Below are 16,254 nucleotides of genomic sequence, written 5' to 3' on the forward strand. Positions count from 1 at the left end.
ATGGGTATAGCAGAACTGAGAAAGAGGATTGGGACCGAAGAGTGAAAATGACCTGGGCATAGGGAATCTCTGACCATTTTCCATTGCAGTGACAGCAGTTATCTGAATTGTGCAATGTGCTAAAACTAAAAGCGCCATTTTTAGGCCATTGAGACTTATCTAGTTTATATTATGGCCAAACAGTGTTACAAAAGAAAATGAGGTGGTTGGGCATGATCTCTCCCGTGAGTGTGCAGAGGGAGTGTAGTGTGGCCCACGAGAGAGGAAGAGTGAGGGACAGACCACAAATCTAAAGGTGACTCTTTAGGTCAGGCACCCCCCAGTAAAACAAATCACCATGAGAAATGAGAGGTGACCCTTTGGACTGGGCACCCCAATCCAGAAGGACCCAAAGCCAAATGGCTGACGAGTCTTCTTGCCTAGCGCTAGGACTTTTAAGATAAGAGACTTTCGAGAAGTCAGTGAGAGAGAGTGGGCAGAAGACCCCAGACGAGGGAAATTGTGGATCATTGTTCACCTAGAGAAGATTGGCCAATGTGGGATGGAGGGTCGGCAGTGGAGAAGGAGAGGTTCCCGATCCGGCTTAATCCTTGGCTGGCTAGGGAAGGAGGGCTAATCCAGGCTGGCAATCGAGTCACCGAGTAGGATTTGGAGGTAAGCCCAGGTTGAGCTGCCACTGCCTGCTGCTGTCCAAGTAGCACACTTAGGGTGACGGGGGCGATGGCTCCCTATCCCCATAGAACCCTCCCAGGTTTCCGCACCAAATGTTAGGATCACTGAAGGAGGAACGCACGAGGTCAAAAAAGGTAAAGAATTATGAATTTACTAGAGGCCTGGTGCACAAATTCGTGCATGGGTAGGGTCCAGCTGGCCCACCCGATTGGGACCAATTGGGGCCGGGCCAGCTGGGGGGAGGTCAGCCGGCCAGCCCCACCCCCGATCGGGGTGAGGAGGGCCGACTGGGGGCTGGGCCAGCCAGGGGGAGAGGACGCAGGCGGTTGGCTGGCCCTGCCCCCGATCGTGGTTGGGGGGCCGATCGGGGCCGCAGTGCGCATCAAAGCAACTGGTTGTTCCAATTGTACTGGCATACTAGTCACTTGGCTTTTATATATATAGATTAGGTCATCTTGATACCAGAAGGGCTGAACCCCAAAAGGACACCATCACCCAAAGACCGGGAGTCAGAGGTTTTTAAAGGACTCTAGGTGGGCTTTTTCTGGGCGGGGAATTCTCTGTTTAAGTCTGGATTCTGGGAAACTCTGGAGGGGAGAGATAACAGTCTTATAGCAAGTGGAATGTGGTCTAAGCAATTAGAATGTTCATTGTGAAATGGCATAAAGGTCAGTTCCCAGGGGAGTGGGTATCGATTCAATTATTTGATGAGACCTAGCAAAAGATGGTTGTGAAAAAAAGGGTGGGGGGACTTTTTCTGAGGTAGGGTTCTAACTTTTCCTAAAATTGCTCAGAGGAAGAACAGACTAGAAGACAGAGGACAGAAGTTGTGGACAGGAAGGGGAAGTCCTGTAAATGATAAGGGAACTGGCAAGAGTGAGCACTGAGGACTGAGCCCTGAGATAACACGGGCATCTAGAGGGCACCTGGCCTCTGGGCTGGGCAAGGGCACTGAGCAGCCTGAGCCCATAGGCTCTCAACAGACTATTTTTTCCCCCCACAAATTCCTGCAAATGCAGAATCAATTAGGTGTATGGGTTTGTAGAGCTTATATCAGGGCCTCACACACTTGTGGCCTCTGAGAGAGTAGAGTCCTGGGACTGTCCAGCTGCTCTTGTAGCCCTTGGACCTGGGGAGTTTGAAAACCCACTAAACCCAGAATCCTAAGCCCCTGATTAGGGCTTCATGAAGTGGACCTTGTATTTCGCAACCAGTGTAATGAGTGGGAGGTCCTCTAGAGCTTAGGTTCCAAAATGTGCAAAGGCTTGGAGTGAAGAGTGAGCTGACTCAGGCACCAGCAGTTATGTTCTTGGAAAAACTAATATAGATATATAGATATATTAGATGCCAAAAGGAAGAGAGAGGGAGAGAGACAGAGAAACAGTGATGAGCAAGAAACAAGGATCGGCTGATGCCTGCACAACCCCTATGGTGGATCCAGCCCACAAACCAGGCATGTGACCTCCCCAGTGCATGGGTCTATGCTCAACCAGGACACATCAGCCAGGACTGTAGATCACTTTAATACAGCGAATCATGGTCAGGTTGGTAATGGTAGTAGTAGCTCAGAAGTGTGAGGCTGAGGACTGGCTTTCCTACTGGGGCCACTGTTTGTCGGAGGGGGTGTCACAACACAACATAGGGACAGAAGATGTCATGTAGAGTGTCGGGGAGAGATAATCGTTTTGCAGTGGCCAAGGCATTTAAAAGATGAGTGGACCTGAGATTAATTGGAGGCCAAAGGGTAATTCAAATAAGATGAGATTGGTTTGGTACATATTTACTTCTCTAAATACTCACCAGGATATTGTTGTGACCCTCAGTGTAGCCTGACTTGGGGAGTAACAGTCAGTCTTTTTGGTTAGCTTAATGGCTTGAATGGTCATCTGTGAGACTCACTGGGCATGGTACAGAGGGCCAGCGCAGCTGGGACTTCAGTCACGGTTAAGTGCAGAGATGTTGGCTGTGACTGGTGAAAGGACATCAAGTGCAACACCAGGGGAGGTTGGCTCTTGTATCTGAGATCTGATTGTGGTTCTTCATAGGTTAGATTGAAGGAAAAACAGTCATGGAGAGAGGCCTTCATGGCAGGACTAAAGACTGCCTCTATAAATGTGCACTATCAGTGTCTGGACAGTTTGATTCTGTTGGAATTGGCAAGCATTCTCTAGACCATACATGCTGAGTAATAAGTAAGAGGGCGAGGAGATGACTGTGGGGTCCGGGACTGTAGGAGTGCAGGTGGGAGGGAGGTGTGGTAGAAAGAGTGATGTGCACTTGGAGAGGGAGTGTGACTTCATGGCCAGAGCACCCTGCCATTGACATAAGAGTGAATGAAGGGCGAGTCCATATCTGGTGGAGTCTGGAAGATAAAATAAGGGTAATTTTAGGGTAATTGCCTGAAAAGAGGGGTGTTTTGGTGCTACCTGCCAGGTACAGGGCTTAAATGATATTTATCTACCCACCAGCCTTTTGTTGTTGGGGGTGGCATACTCATTGTTAGGAATGAGTTAGTCAGGAATGAGACAGGAATGAGGATGAGGCATGGGAGGCAACAGGCAGGTTTGAGGCCTGCTGCTTCACAGAGTCCTCTCTGCTACGGAGTGTGACTCAGCCTCACCCCATTTATCCCTCCAGCCTTGCCTGTGGGTGTCTCTCAGGTCCTGCAGCCCTGGTCGCTGCATCCAGAACAGTGAGTTGCTTGTGGGTGACACAGGGTGTGATGGGATGAAGAGGTTGACAGGCTGTAATGCCACTGTGTAAGGGCTGGGTGATATGACTGAGCCAGGAGGATTCGGGAAACCCAGGCCTGTTTTGTGTCTTAATGCAGCCAAGAACATGAGGCCAAGTTTTCCATGATGAATTTTACTTTCCTTCTCAGTGTGGATGAAAAGGGGCCACATGCTAACCCGACTATCTCAGGGAAGGCCTACATGGCAGCCATGCAAACTCAGAGACCTAAATAACCCCAAAGGAAGGTCTGAAATTAAAACTTAACTAAATGCTGTTTGTGGCAAGTAGTCATGTCCTAGGATAGATTCTTTTCTGACAAAAGTCAATCTTTGCTGAAACCGGTTTGGCTCAGTGGATAGAGTGTCAGCCTGCGGACTGAAAGGTCCCAGGTTTGATTCCGGTCAAGGGCATGTACCTGGGTTGCGGGCACATCCCCAGTAGGAGATGTGCAGGAGGCAGCTGATCGATGTTACTCTCTCACTGATGTTTCTAACTCTCTATCTCTCTCCCTTCCTCTCTGTAAAAAATCAATAAAATATATTTTTTAAAAAAAGTCAATCTTTACCTAACTAAGCCTGTCTGTTGTTTTTTGTATCTATGACAACATATGATTGGAATGTCAAGGTAACTTGTAACTTCCCTTTTTCTGGACCCTTCGGGAATAACCAGTGGGCCAGGGTGGAGACCACAAATTCATTCATTGTTATTATTATCCTGTTAGTGACTGTTAACTATCCTCTACAAACCTATGTAAAACAGCATAGGTCTATCATTTTACTTTTTATCTAATCCCAGAGGTTTCCCTACTTTACTTGCTCTTGCCTCCCTAATATATCACCATTGGATTTCATGTAGCTCACTCACATCTCCTCCTTTGATTGCAGTGTAAAAAAATAAGGGGAAAAAAACACCATTCTCTGGAGCATTATCTCAAAACTTTGAGATTCTGCTTTTGGCCAATTGTATTCAGTTTTGCTAAAATAAACTCACAAAAATTCTTTAAAGTTTTGAATGTTTGTTACTGTTGTGGAACACGAGTGACAGAATGACCAGAACTCCAGACTGATTAAAATTTAGACACTGGCCAGTGTCCACTCCTCCACTCGGGAAGCCCAAGAGAGAAGCGGCCCCAACCATCTGCAGAGTTCAGTATTTAAAGGGGACAACTACATCCGTGTTCAGGTTCCGCATAGCAAGCAAAGCCGTGTTACAAAAGCTAATTGTGTAGTTTTAGCCAAGCTATTCATCCTCCTGTTATTCATTTCTGGGTAATTTAAAGGTCAGGACTATTCTTAATTTTTATCTGTTTGTTCTTTGTGGGCCATTGCTCAGGTTTGTGAGCTCAGTTCCTAGAAACTTTGCACAGGCTGTCAAGCTGCTGAGGCGGCTAGGTCATTAAGCAGGCCTAAAAATTTTCCTACTCTGTAACATTACATTAAGATCAGGAAGGTGGGGCCATCCATGATAGTGACAGAAACAAGGGATATAGTCTGAGACAGGGTTCTAAACTTTAACCCAAAATGCTCAGAGGAAGAACAGACTGGAAGAGAGAGGAGAGCTGTTAGGGACAGGAAGGAGAAGTCCTGTAAAAGTAATGCATCTGGCAAGAATGTGCACTGAGGACTGAGCCCTGAGGTAATGCAGGCATCTTGAGGTCACCTGGCCCTAGGGCTGGGTAAGGCTACTGAGCAGCATGAGTCCATGGATCCTGGCGGTGGTTGACAGTCTCTCAGCAAACCTTAATTTTTCCACAGATTCCGCAAATGCAGAATCACTTACAGGGTACTAGTTTGTGGAACTTATTTTAGGGCCTCCCACTCTGGTAGCCTAAGAGATAGTGGTCTCCTGGGACTCTCCTCTCCTTCGACCTGAGGACCTTGATCAGACACCAAGCCCATATGTTCAGTCCAGGTCCAGTGTTATATGAAGTGGTCCCTGTTTGGGGCAACCAGTAGAATGAGAAGTTGTGGGTCCTCCCAGGCATAGGTCCCAGAATGTGCCATGGCTTGGAGATAAGATGGAGCTGATTTCAGAACTGGCAGGTATTCTTTTTAAAAAAAAAAAAAAAAAAAAGGGAACAGGTAACAATGGGACAGGAGTCAGGTCTAGAGGAACTTTGTGTCTGTTTTGCCTGTTATGGGAGCAATGGGCGATTTGGAGCAGTGGAGGCAGGGGATGTGACCAGGGATCCTTAGATTCTGGGGCTGCAGCATGATGAACAATATGGGCACGAGGGAGGTGGTAGAAATACTAGGAAGATAGTCTTAGTGAGTGTGATGGGAACTGGCCCATGATGGTGGCTGTGGAAGTGGAAGAAACAGTTGCATTATGGATTGGTGTTTTAGATGTGGCCACCTAAATATTCTAATTTTCAGGTTGTGTGTGTGTGTGTGTGTGTGTGTGTGTGTGCGTGCGTGCGTGCGTGTGAGAGAGAGAGAGAGAGAGAGAGAGAGAGAGAGAGAGAGAGAGAGGAGAGTCAGAAAAGTCATGACATTTAGGATTTAGCAGCTGCAGGTGTGGAAGCACCATTCACTGAGATGGAGAAAATCATAGGAGAGTAATATTCCTTGGGGATACAAACACTTTTCTTTCTAGCCTGTTAGAGTCTGAGATTTCAGAGAGCAGTTCATGAGCATCTCCAGCTCTGAGGGGTAGTTTAGGATGAAGACTTCTTCCAAAGCTTGTGGAGAGTTATGGACCAGGAAGGAGTGTAGGTGATTTTTTAAAATTGGAGGCTGAAGAGTAATTCAAACAAGTTGAGACTGGGAATGGTGCATATTTACTTCTAAAACATCCACCAGGAACTTTTTGTGCCATTGGGTGTGGCCTGAGATGTTGCAGTCAGTCTGGTTGATTTGCTTAGGTCCATGAGGGGTCATCTGTGAGACTCACCGGGCATTGGGTAGAGGGCCATAGGTGATGGGACTTGAGTGATGAAGCCTGTGACTGGGGAAGTGACATCAGGTGCACCACCAGTGGAGGTGGACTATGGATATCTGACATGTGATGTGTTCTCAGTAGGTGAGGTTGAAGGAATAGTCAGGGAGGGAGGCCTTCATAGCAGGTTCAAGACAGTTGCTATGACTGTGGACTATCAGAGTTGGTAGAATCCTTGATCTTTGAATTTGACAAGCATTCTCTGAAACACACATGCTGAGTACTGAGTAGAAAACCCAAGAGATGGCTATAGGGGCTGAGGCTCTGCGAGTTCAGGAATGAGAGAGGTGTAGTAGGCAGAGTGATTTGCACTTGGAGAGGGAGTGTGAATTCATGAGGGCAGGGCCCCAATATTGACATATGAGTGAATGAAAAGGGCATCCATTTCTGATGGTGTCTTTATGATATGATATGGGGAATTTTAGGATAATTTCTAACAAGATGGGTTGCTGTGGTGCTACATGCCAGGTCCAGAGCTTAGGTGACATATATGTGCCCACCTGTCATTTCCAGTTGAGGGCTGACCCAGTGAACAATAGGAATGAGAGAGCATACATCAGTGTCACCTGCGCTTGAAAATCTCCACTGGTATGGGGAAAGGAGAAGAGAGAAGAGTCAGAGGGAAATGTATTACAGAGGTGGTGAGTTACAATTTTGAAAAAGAAGCTGATTAGGAAACACCCTGTCCTTGTCATGGCTTATTTGTGTTCCCAGTGAAGTTGTGCCTCTGGGAATGAAGCTGTGTGAGACAAGTGTGGATCAAAGAACTATGGGCAGTAGGTAATGCAAAGTGATGACCTCAGCAAACTGGGATTGGAGTCAGAAGTGTAATGGGCATTACCATGTTGTTTGGTGTCTTGGAGGGACAATTTGGAGGACAACACGGGTATTGCCTGACAAGACCAGTGTCAAATCCATGACATTCTCTTTATGTGCAGCATCTCTTCCTACTCTATGTTCCTGACACCCACTGCTATTGAAAAGGGGCAGTGTGACTCACATTTGAGGATCAGAGCACAGGTATCTTGTATCTGTTCATTTGCCTTTATTGTTGGGGGAAGACACAGCATCAGTAGGAATATAAGGAGAGATTGACTTTGATGGACCAAGGCCTGCTATCTTCTCTGATGTGGGGAGTAGAGGGAGCAAGTAGATGTGCAGGGTGAGGAGTATAACAAGCTTGGAATCTCAAGAGAGAATCTTATCATGGGATGTGCTGTCTCCATTATGACAGGATATGAACTTTGAGGACGTGGCCATTGCGTTCTCTCGGAAGGAGTGGGAGATCCTTGATGAGGCTCAGAGACATCTGTACTGTGATGTGATGCTGGAAGTGTTTGCACCTGTATCATTTGTAGGTAAGACCTTCACATCTCTCCTAGGGTCCTGAAGTGATGCCCACTCTTTATTTATTCTCCAGACATATCACTCTCTCTCTCAAATCAAGACCATGGGCTCTGCTCATTTCCCCCACTGTCTTGTCAAATGGACTATGGCTGCCAGTGCTGAGCTCTGCGGAGAGCTCTGAGCAATAGACTCCATAAACCTCCTTAACACCCGTTGCCTCAGAAACTGCAGGAAGTGTGTGGGTGTCAACACATGTACAGACAGCTTAATGGGTCGCACCTGCTCTTCCTCTCCCAGGGAGGGTGACTATATCCAGATCCGTGGCCTCCACTTCTGAGCATTTCCTGTAGATGAGGACCTTGTTGAATGCCTGAACCAGGGGGTGTTCTTTTAAGACCCTCCTTCAATTGTTGTTTGTAATATTACCTTTCCACAATAATATTGCAAGCCAGATGTCATGGGATAGTGATGGCTGCTCACCTCTGTTGTCAATCATTGATACTCGGAATATTTAGTTTGCACATATTTCTAGAGAATGAGGTTCAGGGAGAACCCTGGTTTTCTCCAGGGTGAACATACAGGATGGTCTCAGAAGATGCCTGGCCCTTCTGAGTGGCTACTTGGGGAAGGTATGACATAAGGATGGTGTTCATATTGTACCTGGAAGCTGCTGCTGTACAATAGTGTTTGGCGCAGGTTCCAATGGCAACACCTCATTTATACCTTTCCTTTTCCACACTTGATACTTTGCTGACTTGTCATTTTATCAGTGACTTTGTAGCTTTGTCTATCTTCGCTTTTGTGTCCTTTTTACATCGCCTGTTCCTCTGCACATCTCTTTCTGCAGTATTCTACAACATGGACCTATGCAAGTGTTATGAGGAGCACATATGTGCTTAAACACCCCTCAAACACCAGCTACTTGTGTATAGAATTTTACTTGGAATGAGATGTAACCAACCTTCTGCACAGCTTGCCCATGTCACCAGCAGAGAAGATCTACTGAATGCTGTTTGCAGCAGAATGAGCTGGACAGTCCACTTCTCTTCCATGTGGTGCTTGCCATGTTTTTGCTCTATTTCTGTTGAAATCTCCCTTGTTTTGTGATCTTCAGTGGTCAAGAACTTCACAGGGGCCTCTTACTAATTTATCTTTCAGGTCTTTCATTTTCAGCCAATTGCACGAAACCAATGTAGTATGTCCAACACACTTTTATAATGGGATTTCCCCCTGTCACCAGAGTCAACATTCATTTCCTCATCATTTCTCTGTTTTCAGGTCCTTGGCATAAGATGGATGATGTGGAGGCCTATTCTGAGCACTGTGTATCTGTAGGAGAGTCTCAGGTCAGGGCTTCCAAGACAGCCGCACCCACCCAGAGGACCCATCTGTGTAAGCCGTGCTTCTCAGTGTTAAAAGATATTTTGCACCTGAGTGAGTTACAAGTGGTTTTCTTTGAGAAGAATGTGTTCTTAAGTGATGGGTGTGTTAGAGACTTGTGTTCCAGTGCACACCCTCACCAGCAACAGAAGAATGCCAGTGGAGAGAAGCCCTGTAAAGAAGATATGGAGAGGTCCTCGCTTGGGACCAATTGCTGCTTCTACTTATCCAAGGTGCCTGCAGCTAGGACGGAGGTTGGGGAAGACTCCCCAGCCATCTCAGAGCTTCTCCAGCACCAGGCCACTCTTAACACCAAGGAGCCACACAGGAACAATGAGATTTCACAGGAATGTCTCAGTGGAAAAAGACATCACCAGTGGGTTGAATGTGAAACAGCTGCCAGCCAGAAACAGAAAGTTGCTTTTCAGAAAGGTCTCTGCTCTGGAGATATGATTTATGAGTCTAATAAATGTGGGAAACGGTTTAGACAAATCTTTAACCAACCTCAACATGGAAGAGTTCACACTGGAGAAAAGCCCAGTGAAGGTACTGATTGTGGAAAGGTCTTCAGTGAAAGCACTGCTCTCATTAAACACAGCAGAGTTCACACTGGAGAAAAGCCCAGTGAAGGTACTGATTGTGGAAGGGTCTTCAGTGAAAGCACTGCTCTCATTAAACACAGCAGAGTTCACACTGGAGAAAAGCCCAGTGAAGGTACTGATTGTGGAAGGGTCTTCAGTGAAAGCACTGCTCTCATTAAACACAGCAGAGTTCACACTAGGGGAAAGCCATATGAGTGTAGTGACTGTGAGAAGTCCTTCAGTTACATGTCTGACTTCACTAGACACCGCAGAGTTCACACTGGAGAAAAGCCATATGGGTGTAGCGAATGTGGTAAGCATTTCAGTCAGAGGACTGACCTTATTACCCACCAAAGAATTCACACTGGAGAAAAGCCATATGCATGTAGTGAATGTGGGAAGCATTTCAGTCAAAAGACTGACCTCACTAAACACCAAAGAGTTCACACTGGTGAAAAGCCGTATGAGTGTAGTAATTGTGGGAAATCCTTTAGTAAAAGCTATAGCCTCAGTCGACACAAGAGAGTTCAGACTCGTGAATGTAGTAAGTATAGTGAATGTGGAAAATCTTTTAGCTACAAACATAAACCAGCTAGACACCCAAGAGTTCACCCTGGAGAAAAGTCATATGGTTGTAGCGAATGTGGTAAGCATTTCACTCGAAGGACTGACCTTATTAAACACCACAGAATTCACACTGGAGAAAAACCTTATGAGTGTAGTGAATGTGGGAAGTCCTTTCGTCAAAGTTCTAGCCTGAATACACATCACAAGAGAGTTCACACTGGAGAAAAGCTGTAAAGGTGCAGGGAATTTTTTACTTTTCTCACTTAGAATAAAAACACTTAAGGAGACTCTATGGGACCCACTTACTTGAATGTAAACTCCATTTATGAGAACATACACTCTGCTAGATTCCTCATAAATTTCCAATACAAGTGAGACTTGAAGGAACTGCATTGTACTTGCTAACATGCCAGACCTACGACCCAAATGGTGTCGCCGTGTTCGTTGCTGAAGAGATTTCACCTCTAACACCTGACTCACCTGAGGAGTGTGCATCGGTCATCATCCCTGGGTGCTCAGGGGAATGTGTTCTGTGTTGTCACTTCTGCTTGAAGTAATTATGGTTCCTCCAAGCCCTTGGCAGTATCTTCATTCATTTCTCTATGACGAGAAAATGGACCTGACCCAGGATTCATCCAGAGCACCCCTTCTCAGCTAGGAAGTGCTACCTCTTTCATGGACATTGTGGTACTCACATTATGCTTTGATAAATTTGGGGGATTCTTACTCACCAACCTGCAAACTGCTTGCTCTCCTCTGCTCTGGTTTAGGATCTTTTTTAAAGGTGTGTTTACATTTGTACCTTTAATTTTGGTTTTATTCACGGCCACAGATGATTTGCAAACACAAATGTGATCTTTCAGCATGTAGAGATGAATATTGTGTTTATCCAAAAATGGATGTGGTTTGGAAGGGACAGCATCATGGCAGGAAATCACTTTTTGTCCAATATTGGCTTATTATTTACTGCAGCCCATGGGCTTGAAAGAAAGGCCACATGACTTTGTGCGTTTAAGTTGCTCAACAGGCAAGAAGTCAAAGCTAGAGGAAGGATAATCCTGTAATCTGTCCCAGATATGTCTTTTGTAATCACTCAGCATTCCTGTTAATTTTAATGTCAATAGTTTGTTGTTGTTTTTTAAATATATAGTTTTATTGATTTCAGTGAGAAAGGGAGAGAGAGAGAGAGAGAGAAATACCAATGATGAGTGAGAATCATTGCTCGGCTGCCTCCTGCACACCCCACCCAGGGGATGGAGCCCACAACCTGGGCATGTGCCCTGACCAGCAATTGAACCGTGACGTCCTGGTTCACAGGTCAATGCTCAACCACTTAGTCACACCGTATGGGCTGATGGCAATAGTCTTCACTGATTGCCAATATTTGCTGCCACTGAGGCAAGGCTGGTCCTCCCAAGAAATGAGGAGAGAGATGGTTGTGACTATATAGAGTTGCCATCTTAATTTTCTAACAACAGAGGGATGTCTAGGATTTATATGGAACCACATCTCAAGGCTTTACTTAGGTTTATATATAACTGACAACCAAGGAAATGCACTTTTCTAATGTGCAATATTTGCTGAGGTTGAACATACAGATAAAGCTGAGAAACCATCACAGGTAAAATTTGCTTCTGTTACCCACATCCATGTGGGGGGGGAAAAGTAGACTTACTGTTGTGAGTGTGCCAAACACACAGTTAATTCTCTTTTTCAAGTAACTATTTTATATATTTTAAAATGTATTTTTTTAAAATATATTTTATTGATTTTTTACAGAGAGGAAGGGAGAGGGATAGAGAGTTAGAAACATCGATGAGAGAGAAGCATCGATCAGCTGCCTCCTGCACACCCCCCACTCGGGATGTGGCCGCAACCAAGGTACGTGCCCTTGACCAGAATCAAACCCAGGACTCTTCAGTCCCCTGGCCGACGCTCTATCCAGTGAGCCAAACCAGCTAGGGCTAAAATGTATTTTTATTAAATGTTGAAAGGAAGGGAGAGAGAAACAGCAATCGCCTGCCTCCTGCATGACCATTCCTGGGGATTCAGGATGGCATGTGCCTGCCCTGGAATCAAACCAGTGGCTTTCAGTGAATGTGATCACGCCCAGTAAAATGAGGCACAGTGGCCATGGAGAGTTTATATTTGTGTTATTATTAATTATTGTATTATTTTCATTACCATCAGTTGTAAACCCACTATTGCCTTACCCTGTATTTACTTCCAATCCTTTGGTCAGCTTTCTGCCTACCCAGCCCTCCATACAGGCATTGATTTACCTTCCTGTACAATAGAGTAGTTCATATTTTTCATAATTTTACTGGCACTATAAGGTGAATTCTCTTTAAGAAACACTGGCTTCCTTCATGCTACACAGATATTTTGAGATTCGAAACTAATATTTATTTAAATAGTTAATTTTTTATTGCTAGGAAATACTGTATTCTATGGATAACCACTTCAACTATTGAGCTGTCTATGGTTTCAGTTATTTCTACGTTTCGGGTTTTCTAAATAAAACAGCTGCGGATATTGTGTTCAGTTTTTCCTACAGGTGTATGTCTTACTTATCATAGTGTTCCAGTGTCAGTGAATGTGTTACATTTTAATATATGGGGAACTGTGATCTACAATGGTCAATCACTTTGCCTTCCCACCCACACTAATGAAAATTCCATTTTTCTGCAACCCTGCCAGCAAAGGGGAAGGTTAATCCTTTTCAATACTAGCCCCATCCGTGAGTATACTGTTAACTTGGTTTTGTTTTAATTCCATTTCCCTAAAAATGTTTGATGGTGACTAATTCTTCACGCATTTCTTTACACTTTCTTTATCTCCTTTGTTAAAATGTCTGCTCAGAATTTTTTACCTACTTCAAAAGTTAATTTCTTATTCTACACAATAGGACAGTGCAGCCTCTAAGACATACGTTTGAATTTCACTCACTCCTCAATGACTCGAGTGACTTCTTTGCCATATGGAATTCTTGGTTTTGAATTCTATAAACAAAATAGTTTTTCTCAATTTTTATCTTATGTCTGATTTATAGCTCACTTGTACCATACACTTATAAGTTTAATCTGCATTGTTAACATCCTCCACCAGTGTTCTTTAAGTCTAAGCATTTATTAATACATTAGGCGAAGTCTAGATTAGTAGTAGTTGACAATTTCCCTGGTGTCAATACTCATCATCACCACATTGGAACTGCCAAAATGATGGCATTGAACATGGTCCTAAGCCATTATGTAGTACATCATATTTTACTAGTGACCGGGTGCATGGATTCATGCACATTGAAAGGAAATTAATTAGAAAGTGGCTGGCGGGGCGGGACTGGGTGAGACTGTCCCCACAAGCCATAGAGCCAACCTCCCACAGTCCCTCCCCAGCCAGCAACACCTGGGGCGGCACCGTGGCTTGAAGGGTCCCTCCCACAGGTGGAGTCCCTCGGCCTGGCCTGGAGGGATTAGGCCAAATCCAGCGCTTCAATATCCCCAGAGGGTTCCTGGATTGTGAGAGGGCAGTTCTCGGGTGACGCATCCCGAAATCCAGCTCCCCCCTCTCTGGTTCTGTGGTGCATCACCCGAGAACCGCTGCTGCCAAGTAACCACAATTCGGCAGCTCCTGCATTGAGCATCTGCAGCCTGGTGGTCATTATGCATCATAGCTACTTGTCAGGCAGTCAGGCAGCTGCTTAGCCTTTTACATATATATTTTTTCAGCATACTGGTAGAGTAGCATTCTTAATGTTTCCTGAAAGAGAGTAAATTCAGCCCTAGCTGGCTTGGCTCAGTGGAAAGAGAGTCGACCTGTGAACTGAAAGGTCCCTGGTTTAGTTCAGATAAAGGGCTCATGCCCAAGTCGTGGGCTCAAACTCCAGTAGGGGGCGTGCAGGATGCGGTGGATCAATGATTCTCTCTCATCAATGATGTTTTGTTTTAAATCCATTTCCCTAAGAAATTTTTATGATGAGCATTTCTTTATGCATTGATTGACACTGTCTTTATCTCTTTTGTTGAAAAGTCTGCTCAGACACGCCAATTTTTAAAATGAATTTATGATTTAATTAATAGGAAGACAGTTCAGCATCTAAAACATCTGTTTTCACTTCACTCTTTCCTCAAGGACTCAACTGACTTCTTTACCATTTGGAACTATATGTTTTGAATACTGGAAAGAAAATTGTTTTTCTCAAATTGTATCCTATGTGCGATTTAAAGCCCACTTGCATGATACTCTTACAAGATTAACAACATTGCTAACATTCTCCACCACTCATTTTAAGTTAAAGGATTCAATAGTATATTAAGTGAAGTCAAGGTTTGTAGTATTTGTCAAATTTTCTGTTGTATATACTTCCATTATCATCACTTTCAAACTTCCAAAGTGATATCACCAAACATGGGCCTGCTAAGATATTTCAGTAGCAAATCATTATATTTTATTTCCAAGTTATTGATACAGTAGGTACAAACATGCTCAAGAACATTCGTAATACAATAGTAAAGTACTTGGGAAGTGGCAAGTTTTAATCATTTTTTAACTTTAATGGAAGTATAATTGATTTAAAACATACATTCAAAAATATATTTTTTATTGATTCAGAAAGGAAGGGAGGAGAGAGAGAGCAACATCAATGATGAGAGAGAATCACTGATAGGCTGCCTCCTGCATGTAATACAACAGGGATCCAGCCCACCACCTGAGCATGTGCCCTGACAGGGAATCCAACCATGACCTCCAGGCTCATAGGTCAGTACTCAACCATTGAATCACACCGGCCAGGCTCTCCTAAGCTTAAGGGATCCCATTCAACCTGCAACGGAGGCAGCAATGAGCAGCGACAGCCCATCCCGGGCTAACCCTCTGAACCTGTGCTCAAGGCCTTCCTTTCTCTGATTCTCCAGTGAGCTCACAGCAGCCCCCCCCCCCTCTGCCTTTGGCTCATTTATTTTCCACAATGTTTCTAGGAGGCAAAAGGACCCTCGCCTATTTTCTCTGCTGTTCCTTGTTCCATCCTAAGCCCTAGTTGTTGTTTGTTTGTTTTTTCGTTTTTCCCAGTTTTAATAAATATTCCCTCAAAATCTGTGAATTCACGTTGTGAAATCTTTTCTGCATGAATTCAAGAACTCAAACACTGCAGGCCAACCTGAGGCAGACCCGCTCCAGGCTGGTTCCTGTTCCACAACACAGTTATGCCTGGGACATCCTCTATAAAGACAGAGCAAGGCATGATTTTTCTTACAAGACTTTCCCCCTACTGGGATGGAGCACCCCCTGCCCCCCGGGTGTGTGCCTTGACCTGGAATCAAACCAGCGACATCTTGGTTCATGGGTACACTCCCAACCACTGAGCTTGCCAGCTGTGCACACCATTCTATTTTATTATTGACTCTATTACAGATGTTCCCAATTCCCCCCACACACCTCCCCCCTTTACTCCCTCTACCCTGCCCCCACTGCTTCTAGGCCCTCACCACATTATTGCCCATGTCCGTGGGCTATGCATATATGTACATACTTTGTTTAAAATATTTTTGTTGATTTTAGAGAGTCGAAGGAGAGGGAGAGATAAAAACATCAATGATGAGAGAGAATCGCTGATTAGTTGCCTCCTGTTGGACTCCACCCCCACACTGGGAATTGAGCCTGCAACCCATGTATGTGCCCTGACCAGGAACAGAACCAGTATCACACGACCTCATCATTTGTGGAATGTAATGAACAGCATAAATTGATGAAGAAAAATAGATTTAGAGACACAGAAGCATCAAACAGACTGTCAAACTTCTGAGGGAAATCAGGGGAGAGAGGGGTTAAGAGACCAACCAAAGCACTTGTATGCATGCATATAAGCATAACCAATGGATGAAGACATATGGGGGGTGAGGGCATGTGCTGTGGGGTGGGGGTGGCTGGGGAGATCTTAATGAAGGAAAAAGGAGACATATGTAATACTATATGTAATACGTTAAACAATAAATAATTTTAAAATATAAGTAAATAAACAAATAAATGTTAAAACAGAACC

At 44.7% G+C, this 16,254-nt stretch overlaps 3 protein-coding genes across 3 annotated transcripts in view; 2 read left to right on the top strand and 1 right to left on the bottom strand.

The window, feature by feature from the left end:
* Positions 1-16,254, top strand: part of LOC132222899 (zinc finger protein interacting with ribonucleoprotein K-like) — a 79,125-nt gene that overhangs the window by 43,026 nt on the left and 19,845 nt on the right. Inside the window, exon 2 of the mRNA XM_059678252.1 lies at positions 7,281-7,362. Coding sequence (XP_059534235.1) covers positions 7,297-7,362 — 66 coding nt within the window. The 5' untranslated portion in view covers positions 7,281-7,296. The remainder of the gene's footprint in view (positions 1-7,280; positions 7,363-16,254) is intronic.
* Positions 1-16,254, bottom strand: part of LOC132222877 (zinc finger protein 883-like) — a 105,621-nt gene that overhangs the window by 34,130 nt on the left and 55,237 nt on the right. The gene's annotated exons all lie outside the window — the stretch shown is intronic.
* LOC132222892 (zinc finger protein 501-like) lies at positions 8,248-12,761 on the top strand. The gene is made up of 2 exons (XM_059678246.1): positions 8,248-8,318; positions 8,968-12,761. Exons 1-2 carry the CDS (start codon positions 8,285-8,287, stop codon positions 10,449-10,451), a joined length of 1,518 nt encoding a protein of 505 aa, XP_059534229.1. The 5' UTR covers positions 8,248-8,284; the 3' UTR covers positions 10,452-12,761.

The sequence above is a fragment of the Myotis daubentonii genome, chromosome 21 (assembly GCF_963259705.1).
Source record: "Myotis daubentonii chromosome 21, mMyoDau2.1, whole genome shotgun sequence".
NCBI lineage: Eukaryota > Metazoa > Chordata > Mammalia > Chiroptera > Vespertilionidae > Myotis > Myotis daubentonii.